This window comes from Suricata suricatta, chromosome 6 (assembly GCF_006229205.1).
Source record: "Suricata suricatta isolate VVHF042 chromosome 6, meerkat_22Aug2017_6uvM2_HiC, whole genome shotgun sequence".
Lineage (NCBI taxonomy): Eukaryota > Metazoa > Chordata > Mammalia > Carnivora > Herpestidae > Suricata > Suricata suricatta.
In genome coordinates, this window is record NC_043705.1 from 38,936,373 (window position 1) to 38,950,680 (window position 14,308).

The 14,308-nt window shown below is 37.0% G+C and overlaps 2 protein-coding genes across 5 annotated transcripts in view; one reads left to right on the top strand and one right to left on the bottom strand.

Moving 5' to 3' along the window:
* The window catches only part of SETD9 (SET domain containing 9), a 6,423-nt gene extending 1,054 nt beyond the window's left edge, over nt 1-5,369 (top strand). The window contains exons 3-6 of the mRNA XM_029941208.1: nt 1,419-1,542; nt 1,796-1,911; nt 2,804-2,909; nt 4,883-5,369. Coding sequence (XP_029797068.1) covers nt 1,419-1,542; nt 1,796-1,911; nt 2,804-2,909; nt 4,883-4,970 — 434 coding nt within the window. The 3' untranslated portion in view covers nt 4,971-5,369. The remainder of the gene's footprint in view (nt 1-1,418; nt 1,543-1,795; nt 1,912-2,803; nt 2,910-4,882) is intronic.
* A 6,060-nt stretch (nt 5,370-11,429) lies between these two features.
* MIER3 (MIER family member 3) overlaps nt 11,430-14,308 on the bottom strand; it is a 122,544-nt gene continuing 119,665 nt past the window's right edge. For 3 of the 4 annotated variants that reach the window (XM_029942265.1, XM_029942263.1, XM_029942264.1), the window contains 3 exons: nt 13,581-13,708; nt 13,356-13,498; nt 11,430-13,254 (listed from right to left, as the gene is read on the bottom strand). In XM_029942265.1, the coding sequence (XP_029798125.1) occupies nt 12,797-13,254; nt 13,356-13,498; nt 13,581-13,708 (729 nt within the window). In that variant the 3' untranslated portion in view covers nt 11,430-12,796. The remainder of the gene's footprint in view (nt 13,255-13,355; nt 13,499-13,580; nt 13,709-14,308) is intronic. The other variant, XR_003909871.1, reaches the window with a different exon arrangement.

Here is a 14,308-nt window from a genome sequence, read left to right on the forward strand (position 1 = left end):
TGTTTAAATGTAGAATATAGTATGCCTTACTTTGATAAGATGAATTACTTAGAAAGCCCTAGAGAGTAAGTCAGTTAGCTTACATAATTGATAACTAAAGGTAAAAATAGTACGGGTTAAAACAGGAATGACAGAATTTAAACCTGTAAATCAGTGAATAAAGACCTTCCTGCCATTTCTAAACTTTGAAAGTAAAGCAGCTTCTTTGCAAAAAGATATTGACTAGAATGCTCAGTAGGGTATATTGTTTGTTAAACTAAGATTACATTATTTGTGAATGTTTAATTCAGACATATGTTTTCAAAAAGTCATTCTACTCTTTTCTAATTTTACATCCCTAAGCAAAAGAGTTGGTTTCATCCTACACAACTAACCTAACTCTGTAAAGACTAAATAGAACAAGCTGGCAACAAATTAATACTAAAATAAATTTAGTAGATGAGGATGCCTGTCACATAGGAGGCCACCCAGTAAATACTAATTTTCTCCTTTCCTCTATTGCTTAGTTTAAGGAGAAACAACCTGATTGTTATTTAATTGGTTATTAACAAAATACATTTCTTAAATTCTTTTTTTTTAATTTTTTAATGTTTGTTTATTTTTGAGAGAGAGACAGAGCATGAGCATGAGCAGGGGAGAAATAGAGAGAAAGGGAAACACAGAATCTGAAGCAGGCTCCAGGCTCCGAGCCATCAGTACAAAGCCTGATGTGGGGCTTGAACCCATGACTATGAGATCATGACCCGGGCTGAAGTCAGACGCTTAACCAGCTGAGCTACACAGGCACCCCTAAAATACATTTCTTAAAAGACTGAGAGAGAGAGAGAGACAGGGCACAAGTCAGTGAGGAGCAGAGAGAGAGAGAGAGAAAGAATCCCAGGAAGGGGAAAGAGAGAGAGACTCAGACAGACAGACGGACAGACACGGGCTCACCTGAAACGGAGCTCGAGCTCACCTGAAGTGAAGCAGGGTTTGTGTTCACCGATGTGTGACTCAAAATCACAACCATGAGATCATGACCTGAGCCGAAGTTCGATACTTACCACTGAGCCATCCATGCACCCAAAAGACTTCGTAATAGATGTCAAACCACACTGTATTTTAAAAAACAAAAAGCTCCATAACTTTGTAAAGCTGAATCTCAAATGTGGTGTTCACATTTTAACTAATCAAAATAGTCACATTTTATTGGCTATGTGAACAGGTTGATCCTCCGCTCCATTTACTTTTGGGGATTCTTTAAAGGGAAAAAGTAACCAAAGAGAATGTGATGATCTAGCCTGGAGGCGAAATATTAGAAAAAGGTAGAGGAAGTAAAATAGTTCCTTTCATGCTATGTTTATGTTCCCGAGAAAGGTCCTTATTATGATGTTAATAATTTTTACATGTTGCTATATCCTTATCTTCTTTCATAATAGGTACAGTATACCAGAAGCATGAGCCAATCTTTTTCCAGTCTATTGGAAATCCATTTATTTTTAGATGCCTGGATGGGGTACTCATTGATGGAAATGACAAAGGAATATCAAAAGTTGTATACAGGTAAGTTAGTGCCCGTGTTCAAACATAATGATAGGACACAGACCACAGCAAAATGACGATGACCCTGGCCTTTTCACTTTAAATAAAAATCTATTTAGACAGCTGCTAAGTGGCAACTCAGTTGCCCTATTGACTAGACAAAATTCTTTTAAGAGAAATTGGACTTGTTTAGTTCTAGAGTTAATTTTGTACTTTTGGATTTTATTGTAAGATATAAGAGCAATCCCTCAGCTAATGCTTTTGCTGGTTTCAGATCCTGCAATGGGAGGGATCGACTTGGTCCTTTAAAAATGAGTGACAGCACGTGGCTAACATCAGAAATCTGTAACCCACTTGCTGTAGGACAGTATGTCAACAATTGTTCGAATGGTAAGTTGGCATTATGGGTCTGTGAGACGAGATATAAATACGGCAGCAGTGACTTTCCTCCTTTCTGACTGAGTGCCAGAAGCAGTTAAATTTAACATCTTAGCTATTCAAAGCCTGTAAGTAAATTGTAATACTGAGAGAGCAGATATCGAAGAATTTGAGGAAATAATGATATACATTAGTTGGAATTCTTTACTGCTTTTCTTCTGGTTTTGCAGTAAATATAGGTAATTGATAAGTGCTCTTTTGATCATTATTTTTTAGCCTTTTTAATAGTTAAAAAAAGAAAGAGCTGAGGCGCCTGGGTGGCTCAGTCGGTTAAACCTCCAACTTTGGCTCAGGTCATGATCTCACAGTTTGTGGGTTCGAGCCCTGCGTCGGGCTTTGTGCTGACAGCCCAGAGCCTGGAGCCTGCCTCAGATTCTTTGTCTCTGTGTCTCTCTCTGTCTCAAAATATAAACTAAAACATTAAAAAAAGAGCATTCGAGATCATTTTGTCAGGGTCTCAATAGAAACTTATAGGTTAAACTAGACTGGTATCCCCTTTCTGTTGCTACGTTTTGATCATTTACCTTCTCTAGGGCTTGACTTTTCCAAAAATATAAATTTGATCTGGCTACGTTTAGCATAGGTTTTGGTGTTAAGGAGATATGAACTTGAAACCTGACTCTTCTACTCAACCTTCAAACTTTCTGAGCTTCTGCTTTCTAATCTTCAAAAAGTAGATAATAAAACATACATAATCTAGTAATACCTGGAACATAATAGTGATTATTAATTTGAGCATGTTCTAATAATTTAGAAAACCACACATCAAGTGTTATAATTCAGTTCTGTTTTCTATGACCTTTTATAAAATGGCTATTTCTAATCATTATATACTTGTTCCTAGACAGAGCAGCTAATGTCTGTTACCAGGAATTTGATGTGCCTGCAGTTTTCCCTATAGAGCTAAAGCAGTATCTTCCAAACATTGCCTACAGCTGTGACAAACAAAGGTTAGACTTTTCTTATCCCCTGTCTTCTGCTTACTCAGAAAACATATATATTCCAGGGCACCTGGGTGGCTCAGTCAGTTGAGCATCTGACTCTTGATCTTGGCTCAGCTCATGATCTCACGGTTTGTGGGTTCGAGCACCACACTGGGCTCTGCAGTAACAGTATGGAGCCTCCTTGGGATTCTCTCTCTCTCTCTCTCTCTCTCTCTCTCTCTCTTTCTCTTTCTCTTTCTCTGCACCTCTCGTGTGCGTCTTCTCTTAAAATAAATACATAAACTTAAAAAAATTTTTTTAATAGATATATTTTTTTCTAAGAAAAAGCTATATAGAACTTAGAGTAATTTTTTTTAGGAAAAAAATGTAACTTAAGTTTTTATTTTCACCATACATAATGAGTTAGTGTAGGCTTATTTGAACTTTAATATTTTCCATTAACTTAGTCCATTCTGCTGCTTATTACCCATTTTTATTATCTGTAGTCCTTTATAAGTATCAACTTTAAAGTTTTTTTCAGGTGATTCATCCTTTTTCTAATTAAAAAATCTTCAAATATATTTTTGTTTTAGTCATTTTAAGGATTATGTTCTTCATCTCACTTAAGAACACCCAATTGAAGAAAAAGGACAGATTATACTATTCTTTCTTTTGCTCATTTCACTATTAGGTTTGGAAACTTAATCATGAAAAAAGAGGAAATATTCAGGGGTGCCTGGGTGGCTCAGTCAGTTAAGTGCCTGACTTTGGCTCATGTCATGATCTCAGTTCATGGATGTGAGCCCTGTGTTGGACTCTGTGCTGACAGCTCAAAGCCTGGGGCCTGCTTCAGATTCTGTGTCTCCCTCTCTCTGCCTCTCTCCTTCTTGTGCTGTGTCTTTCTCTCTCAAAAATAAATAAACATTGAAAAAAGAAAAAAAGTAGGAAATATTCAGAAGATACATATTTTTAATGTAACATATCTGTTCAATAAGTGGAAAGTCTGAAAGTATTCAAGTAACACTTTCTAAATATAAATAATTCTATAGAGTTCTTTACCAACAATATTTTAGGAAGATACAATCTTTTTGCCACGTCACTGAGCTGCCATTTGCTAGCAAACTTCATTTTGTATGGGCCCCATTAAATTGTCCTTTTAAGATGAATGAGATTTAAAACTTACATTATTCTTCGGGGGCACGTGGGTGGCTCAAGTCAGTTGAGCGTCCAGCTCTTAATTTCAGTGCAGGTCATGATCCCAGGGTCATGGGATCAAGCCCCTCATTGGGCTCCACACTGAGCATGGAGCCTGCTTAAGATTCCCTCTCTTTCTCTCTGTCTCTCTCTCTCTCCTTTCTCCCCCACTCCCACTTTCTGTCTCTAAAAATAAAACAAACTTTGACTCTTCTCTGTACCAGATACATACTCTGTCTCTGTGTGAGTGGATGTGTTTGTGTATCTAACAGTTTGGGTTTTTGTAGCTATATACTCTGGAGCATAATATCACTACAGGAAAAGCTAACTGAGTAGAAACATTGAAGATTACTTATGTCTTACAGTGTCCATAAAAATATTTTTAATTCCAGTTAATGTTAAGTGCTTCCATCTTTGCAGAATATAAAGATAAAAATTAATTTTAAAATGTTAAACCATAATAAATGTTATTTTAAAATGCTTTTTGTGATGCCAGTTGGGGGCCCCGAACATAAAAACAACATGTTCAGAAGTAGTAGTAGGTGTATAAACTTAGTGATGTGTGGTCTTTTTAAAAATGATGTGGAATAGACATAATGCACTTTAAAATAACTCCATCAATAAAAAATAAAGATAATAAAATAGCCCCATCAAGGCTAAGAACTAGTTATTCATGGAAATCAAATAACTAAGACAATAGTACAGAATTTGAATAAAATTGTGCTGTAACACCTAACTTGGTTGTATTAAAAATATGAGCTTGGATTTGTTAATCCTTCTAACTTTCGTGTATTCTCTGTTTCCAGCCCACTTCGATGTGTCATTCTCGTAGCACTCAGGGACATCAGCCAAGGAGAAGAGCTGTTTTCAAACTACTATACGATTGTCAGCTAACTATGAATTAGAAATTGGGTTTTCTACTCAACTATTTATTCTAAATGTTTTCTGTTAATTGTATCTCTGAGTTCCACCTATAGAACAAATATTTTGAGGCCTAATTAGAGTGGGAATTTTTGTCTTTATTGATGATAATGTGTTTAGATTAAAAGCTCTTTGCTTCATTACAATTTCAAATTTGTAATGCAATTACAATTTTAAATGGTTTTCAGCTAAATACACAGTAGCTGATTAAATTAAAGCCTACTGCCTGAAATTAGAATTTCGATTTTTCTCTTATTTTGTATCTGTGTGATGGTTTATAAAATTTTAAGTCATCACTAATTCTTGCACTGTTGAGGTGGATAAACGTCTGTAAAAACTGTAGTTTTATATTATAAACTAAAGCCAAAAATATTTTGTTGCCATGAGTTAATTTTGTATGTGTGTCTAGGTGTGTAGTTTAAGGATTGTTTTAGCTAGGTAAGGGAGAATTGGAATTGGAATTTAGTCTTGTTGAACATTCACACACAAAGTTTAAAAGACTGTGAGAGGGATTGTTTTAGCATGGAAACAGACTCAAAAGATAGTGGTGATGTGAGGAACATGTAATCCCCCTTCTCCTCTTTTGTTTTTTAGTTTATTTATTTTGAGACGGAGAGAGAAAGAGCAAGCAGGGGAGGGGCAGAGAAAGAGGGAAAGAGAGAATCCCAAGTAGGCTCCGTGCTGTCAGCACAGAGCCCAGTGCAAGGTTTGAACTCATGAACTGTGAGATCATGACCCGAGTTGAAACCAAGAATCAGACACTTACTCTCCAGAGCCATTCACATGCCCCTCCCCATTCTCTTATTCCAAGGAGGAGCACTGCCAATATTGATACTCCTGGCCTCTCTCTCTACCCTTTGGAAGAAAAATGATTTTCTAAGGTTATTTTTGTTGGAGAACGAGGCACCTATGGCCCAGACCCTTCTGTTTCCTTTTCTGTGGACTCTGCTGGCAGAGAAGGGATCCTGGTCTTCTCTCTGCCCCGCTAGTGATAGAGTGAGTGTAATAGTTCAGAGATGGAGTATTAGTAAGCTGACCTGGCTACAGCTCTGAAGCCACATTCTCCAGTGAGTTTCATTCATAATCCTTCCTTCATCTCCAACCTGACTTTTGCATCTAATGCTCAGTTCCAATCTTGAATGGAGAGGAGGTTATTATTATTGCATTCCTCAAATTCTAACATGGAACCCGTAAAACCAGATTCTAACCACCTTAACTGCTACATAACAACTTTCTTCAGTTTACTACAATTCCAATAACACCCTACTTGCCTTCTCTGTTTCCACTCCTGCCACCTTTACAGAATTGATCACCAAGAGAGTTCTTGTAATTGTAACTCAGATCTTGATCCACCTCTGCTTCATACCCTCTCATTACTTCTCATATAGTGGAATAAATGCTAACGTCCTTCACATATATGATATGGCCATTTACTACATCTGATCTCATCTGCTCATTCTACCCCGGGCACATCTGCCTCCTTCCCACTCCTTGAACCTGTTCGACACACGGACACTTCAGGGCTTCTGCATGAGTGTTTTGTGCCTACAAAGGCCTTCCCCTGGAGAGCCACATGGTTCATGTCCTCCCTCTGTCACCTTAACCAACTAGCCTGCTGAAATTTACAACCCCCAGGTGCCAGCCCTGAAACATCTCATTACACTTTCCTTCTTTTTCTGTATCAGATGTATCATGTATAGATAGTAACCATACATCTGTGACAGGATCTTTCTCTCAGCCTCCTTTGTCTTTTGTGTCAGCAAGATCCTGAAAAACCAGGGGGAACTACTCTTATTGAAAAAAAAAAAAGCCAATCTACTCGACCAAGAAGACCCTGTTATTCAGAACCTTACGTAAAATACAGAAATACTAACTCTTATGGATATATTAGGTGGGCTGAAGTTTTTAGGAGTGAACTGTGGCAATGTTGGTAACTCTTTAAAATTAGTGCAGAAAAAAAAATATGTTACATAGAAAAAGATCAAATATGGTAAAACGTCAGTTCAATCTGGGTTGTTCTTTATACCATTCTTTCAACTTTTGTCTTAAAAAGTTTTTCTTTCAAAGCTAGGGGTCAAGTCACCATTAGCTTAAAAGTAATTTAGGTCATCAAACACTGAGTCAATACCTACTAGGTGAAGGGTCCTGGGAGATTCATAGAATAAAACATTGTTCCTCATAAAATGCTCATGGTGACGGGCGCCTGAGTGGCTCAGTCGTCTAAGCATCTGACTTCGGCTCAGGTTTCGAGCCCCTGGTCAGGCTCTGTGCTGCCAGCTCGGAGCCTGCAGCCTGCTTTGGATTCTGCGTCTCCCTCTCTCTCTGCTCCTCCCCCATTCATGCTTTGTCTCTCTCTCTCTCTCAAAAATAAATAAATTTTTTTTTAAAAATGCTCATGGTGAGAGTATAAAGCTCACCTAGTATCATGACTTGGTCTCCCCTGGAGGGGTGAAAATTATTTTAATGTAACAATTACATTTTAAAACAGAAAAACCATAGGGTGCCTGGGTGGCTCAGTCAGTTGAGCGGCCGACTTGGGCCTAGGTCATAATCTCACAGTTCGTGGGTTCGAGCCCCACGCCGGGCTCTGTGCTGGCAGCTCAGAGCCTGGAACCTGCTGCCGATTCTGCATGTGTGTGTCTCTCTCTCTGCCCCTCCCCAGCTCATGATCTGTCTCTATCTTTCAAAAATAAATGTTAAAAAAAACAAAAACAGAAAAACCATGTTATACTTCTCTTACTATTTTTTTTAGATTTATAAATGACATTTCATTTCTGACACGCTTATGAAATGCTTTTGAGTTCTACACTAGAAAAAAACTTTGTAGCAGCATCAGCTTCACCTTTGTATAAGCATCTCATCAAATTTGAGTTGCACAACAGCCTGTGGGTCTCTCTAAAGTAAACATCAAATAATGTATTCAACATAGAAAAACATTGACTACTCCTGATCTAGAATCATGATTACAGTGCTCCAGTATAGTTTTGTCAGAGAATCCACACAGATACAGAAACAGACTCTAAGAATTAGAGAACACCTATCTGGATGGGAAATGATGAACACCACTATGTCCCTGGGACGAGTTTAAATTCAATCAAAGTGTACATAATGAAGTATGCAACTTACAGATGCTCCGAGGCCTTTGAGAAGTCAGAGAAGCAGCAGGCTCAACGCCAATCATTGATGAAAATTACGGTCAAGAAGGAGAGAGTCTACAAATCACGAGAGATCATTCTGCTCCCACAAGGCTCTCTTCCCTCCCCTAAAAGCCTGAAGTACTCTGGAGCTCTCACGTGGTACTTGGCTGCACGGTTGGCTGGATAGAAAACTCCTGTGCCCGTCTCCACCTGAAGGCACTAATGTGTATGTGTCCGCCACAGAGCTCTGAACATTAAAGCTCCGTGGCGTCTGTGCACGAAGGAACGTGGTTTTAGACAAGTAACGAGAGCAGAGGAGTCAAGAGTGTTTGCTTTCATTTTATCCTCGTGTCCTTGTACAAAATCTGGACCTTATGTGCTGTCTGATCACAGCATGTTAAGAATGGACTAGGGGCGCGTGGGTGGCTCAGTCGGTTGAGCACCCAACTCTTGAGGTCAGCTTAGGTCATAATCTTGCAGTTTATGGGATCGAACCCCACTTCTGGCTCTCTGCTGGCAGTGCAGAGCCTGCTTGGGATTCTCTCTCCTCTGCCCCTTTCCTCCCTAACCCCTCCTTCTCTCTCTCTCTCTCTCTCTCAAAAAAAAAAAATTGACTAGATAAAGTTCTGCTCAAAGGATGTAAAATATGGAAACAAACTTGTGAAATCAGGTTAAGATGAGATCTTCAGCTTGAAAAGATGAAGGTTTAAAAAAGATTTCTCAAGTCTACTAAACTATGTATACTATGGACAAGAGAGACGAGTTTGCCATAAATATATTGTCAAATAACAACAGAATAATAGATATCATGTCTTCCTAAAAGACAGAGTTACCTAGAACAATGTTTGAAACACAACAGACATTCAACAAATATTTCCTGAATTAAATTAAAAGTATAATAAGCCAGCCTCACTTTGGGATGGCTGTTTTATTCCAGATAGAATTTGTTATAGGAGATTTAAAGAAAGCTTATTTTATCTACCATTTGTCACTTATCTATCAAATATCTTATTTACTACCTCAAAAACCAACCGAACAGTGATTAAATATCTACCCACGTCCCATGAGTTAAAGCTTAAGATTCATTAAATAGAAGTCTAATTGTGGCAAACACTCACACGAACCAAGAAAAAAAAAGATTTCCAGATGTTTATTTCTGGAACTGTACACCAGGTATTAAAGTACAACAAATACAAAATAATGCTCAAAAAAATCAGTGTTTATGTACAAATATTAAAATCAATGCAACAATAGCAACTTCCTCTTGAACATCTGATACTAAAACTTGTTGTGATTGTCACTAATTAATCTCACAGGGTACTTATTTCAAACTGGGACAATTGGAATCACTGGTCATTTAAGAGGAATTTTAATATCTACCATATTTAACAATAAAACTAATAGTTCCCTCCTTTTAGTGAAAAAATTAAGAACTTTTTAAAAAACATAGTAATGTCAATATTTTTATAAATTATCTCAATTTCCATTTGTAGACAATGTGCTTTGAAACTCTGGGCAAACAATCTCCTTGGTGGTCAGGTTTATTCATTAGTTTACATTCAAAGTTGAAATATTCACTAGAGACTTTGGTTAAATTAAATAGTATCACTATGCTCTATTAGATCTGACGTTCTCAAATATTTATGACCCTCAATTTTAAAAATTAAAAAGAAAACAATTGCACAATTCTTTGACCTAATTGTACACACTTTAGTATTGTTTAAACAGTATTCTACATCCTTCAAGTAAATTCAGCAGTTGACCATGACAAGAGGAAAACTAAACACTTAAGAAGCTTGCATGGGAAAGATGACATACGACTAACGAAAGTATTGCTATAATCACAGCACCAGTTACACTTCTAAATGAATCCACTGTCCTCTTCAAATTCCCTGTACATAAAAGATACATCAGCCAACAATGCAACTGCTCACCATGGATTTTTGGTTTGTTCATAAGAAAATAATGCGGCAAAAGAAAACAAAAGAATTTATCACAGTTTGTTATAAGAATTGTGCTTCACACTTAATAAAGGCATTATTGTTTCTTCATAAAATTGTAAATCAGTTATTTTCATGCTCTCAAACGCAATTCTTCTAATAAACAGTAACAAATTCTCTGTTAAGATGCTTAACTGGAGAAAACAAAACCCAGTAAATCCAGCTTTTAAAAGAAAATTCAATAAATAGCTATTTTACATGGATAAAGTCAGAGTGGTACAATTTATGAATGTCACATCAAGCATGCACAAAAATGGTATTATACATGGCAGAAGCAGTCAGAAAATATTGAATTAGATCTAAAAAGATATGAAGAATTTACATATATGTACAAAAATCTTGCAAATTATTGCCTCATTTTAACAAGGAATTAAAAGTAAACATTACCAGCTAGTTACCGCTAAGAGGTTAAAATCAGATTGACATTTAAAAATCTATTAAACTAGCTGGAATTTATTTTTCTCTCATATCATTTTTCTGGATTTTGGTCAAAAATCTTTATTTAAATAACTAAAGTGTCCATTCAACTTGCTGATAATCAAAATTTTAGATAAGAAACACTGTTTCCATCTTATATCAAGATCCCAGCAATGCATAGATAAACTGAATATGTTACTGCATCAGCTACTGAGAATGGGCATGTTCATTTAAGTGCAACTGGCATTAGCATTCAGTCATCTTTGTGTCAATTATTTTACACAAACCAGCCACTGTAAACCCAGAGTGAGAATTAAAGTTATAACAATGGAAGATTATGGCCAGTATCTTACTAAATTATAAAAGGTATACTGATTTTTAACAAAAGAAATAAGGTTCAAAGTTTAGCACAACACCACAGCAACAAGAAGCTGATAACTTGGATAAAAATATCTGAAAGCAACATAGATCCCAGGGTACCTATTTACTGTGTGCATACAGGAATGCTAGACTTTAGATGTATAAATTAGAGACTGATTTTAAGTTATTAACTTATTTTTGTCCACTGTGCTAAACTAAATTTTATCGTAAATATGCTACTGCGTAAACACTTCAAAGCAATCTTCATTAAAAGGCTGCAAACAAAAATAAGAATAGACATCATCCAACACTAAGGATGTCATTGCAGTTCACAGTTTATATAATAAATACCCTCCCTTTCCATCACTACTAAGGTCACTACAACCTATCTATTCATCAGCACAACCTTGAAGCGATTTATACTTACAAATATCAGCAATGCAGCCAAACATTTAAGTTTTTTGCAAAGCAAGACAACTAGTAGCAACTGAAAATTTCAATTAAGGTGGTGCAAAAAAAAAAAAAAAAAAAGGCAAAATTCCACTGTAACTGAACTATAAAAGCAAAGCTTATTACATCCTAATACTGTATTACATATCGTGTGAATTCACCTTTAACTTAAAGATGCATATCTATAAAAGCAAAAATGGCCAAAGTTTATGACAATGGCTTCTCATTCACAATGTCTGGAATAAAAATAAAACTGAGTTTGAGATGCATCTGAACGTCTATCACTTTTTAAAACTTAAAAGTGGTAAAGTACCATTCTATTTCAATAGACAGAAACTCACATTTTTCTTGCCAACTGTTCAAGCTAAACAAAAAAGTTTAAATATACTTCAAGGTTCTACTGCATTAAGTGTAAAATCTAGAAGTCCCTCCAAAATATTAACACTTTGAACTGCAGTGCTACAAACAACTTAAGAAGTATCCCAAAATGTAAACCATTGAGTGGCAACATCCTAGGCTTTGTAGATTGTGTCCTGCAAGTCAGTTGCCTCAGGATAAATTAATTATCAATGACCAGTATGATTTTTACAATTATAATCTTGACAATGGTGGACAAAACCCCATCTGAATACCACATCTTAAAAGCCAAAATTTTAGCCAATCAATGAAGGTACACAGAACTCTTTCCACAGTAAAATGATTCTGTGTAAGGTAGCCCTGGTCTAGAATTTTGATACAGGATCCAAGCAAGCGTCTTCATAATCTGCACGCAGTTCCTCGTGCTGGCTTCCATAAAGATGGACTTGCTGTTTTGTAAACTGAAGTGCTCTAGTTGAATAACATGAGAGAAGTTTCCATTAAAAAAAAAAACACCCTTGCATGTTTGTGCAGTTTAAAGAAACCTACCCCTGCTTGTATTTAATTAAGAAAATAAAACCAAAAAATGCTACATTGAGCAGGGATTGGGATTGGTACCTGTAAACATTGTTATTCCACTGCATCCATTACGGCAAAAGGAATTTACACGAAAAGAAGCCACTCCATTCAGTTCAGAACATCTGTGCTGGTTTTGAGCCGGTGGCCTCTGTCTACAGGTTTTAAAATTGGGAGTGAGGGCAGCGGGGAACAGAAAAGAATAGAAAAAGAAGGGAGTGGAGAAGAGGTACTGGGGGATGAGGAAGAGATAAGCAGAGCTTAAAGCTGCACCACAGAGTTCAATCTTAGTTCCCAACTCTGCTGATCATAGTTCATTTCCACATTTATGGATTGAAAAATGAAAATACTCTTGATAAATCAAGATATAGTTCTATACATACTGACATCACTGATGTCATAGTGAAAAAGGTTCAAACTTCCAGTGAAAGACTAAGCAAACCTGATCCTTTCCTCAAGTTTACTGGTGCTGCACACCTACAGTCTGAGCTCCTCACTCGCATTACTCAGAGTGAAGGGCAGCGTGCTGATGTAGAGCATGGGCACTGATGAAAGCATTGGTCTCACTGGCAGACAGACTGCCAAAGTCAGCCACAGAGACGGCCATTTTGGCACTGGTGATGTGATGTGTGTGATTTTCAAAGTCCACACCCAAATTATTTACAGAAACTTCATTCATAAAGGATTCAGGAACAGCAATGCCCATTTTCAATCTCTTTGCTGGTCTTTCTGACTCTTCACTGCACATGTTCATGGGGTTTAGCTCTGAGTGATAAAATCCAGTCTCAAATAAATTAAAACAATCACTTTCTCCGTTGCTAGGCAGGGTGAGTAACTCTTCCGTTACGACAGGCACATGATTTACTTGTCCACGGGGTGCGTTGCCCAATGGAGGAAAGCTATCATCCAAACAATTAACATCCGTGGGGTTGCAGACGGTTGCTACACTGTTGGTCAAAGCTAAAAAGAAATGGGAAACAGTTTAAGTGGTCCTGTGTGATGAAACAAAGAGGGCACAATTTTGCCCTAAGCTAAAGAACACAAAAAGATGCTCATTTTACCTGTCAAGTCACTGGCAGTGAAAGAATTGAGAATGTTCAGCTGCTGATCAGGAAGAGGCTCAGGTCGATTAGAAGTTAAGGCTGAAGAATTTACTGTCCCTCCCAGAGCTTCTGTTTCATCTACCAAACGATCCATATAGTCCCTGAAAAACACACCCCAATAATTTCATAACTGCATATCAGAGTTAAAACAAAAGTCTCTAAAATAAAGCCCATGGTACTTACGTAACTCCAGGGTGATGGTTATATCGTTTCTTTCCAAATCTTGTCTGTTGAGCGAAGTAATCATAACGTTCAGATTTCTTCCACATATAGTAGAATGCTACACATTCAGCAACTGTTCTAGTTCTCACCTAACAAAAAAAGTTGATTTTTTTCAATAGAAACCAACAATCCCAATCCTTTTTTTAGTTAAGTTTTTGCTTTTCCTTTTTTTTTTTTTTTTTTTATAAAACTGTAGCTTCAATCCATGGTTCTTATTTTCTCTCCTCCCAAAAAAACATTTCATTAGAAAAATGTCTTTATATTTATACTACTTAATAATAAGGATACCTTCAAAAGGCCAAGATTTGTTATTTAAATCAGAATGTATTAGTTTATAAAATAAATGTGTATCCAGAAATGATACTGAAAATCCTAAACACTGGCAACTTTTACTTTTCCTCACTGAACACTTACTGTGATTCTGACTGTAGCAGGAGCCGTTAACCCTGAGGGGTCCATGAATAGGATTCACTGGCATCTATTAAATCTCCAAATTATATGCAGGTACACTCTGCTGGGGAAAAGGGCTGCAGCTTCATCAGATTATCAAAGGGTTCCATAATGCAAAAGAGACTAAGAACCCTTAGGAAAGGGATCAGGACCCTACTCCATCTGCAATTAAGACAATTTTCTAGCTAAAGGCAGGGTGTTTTCCTTCAACATGGTTTTGGTTCACAGCTGCAGGAGTT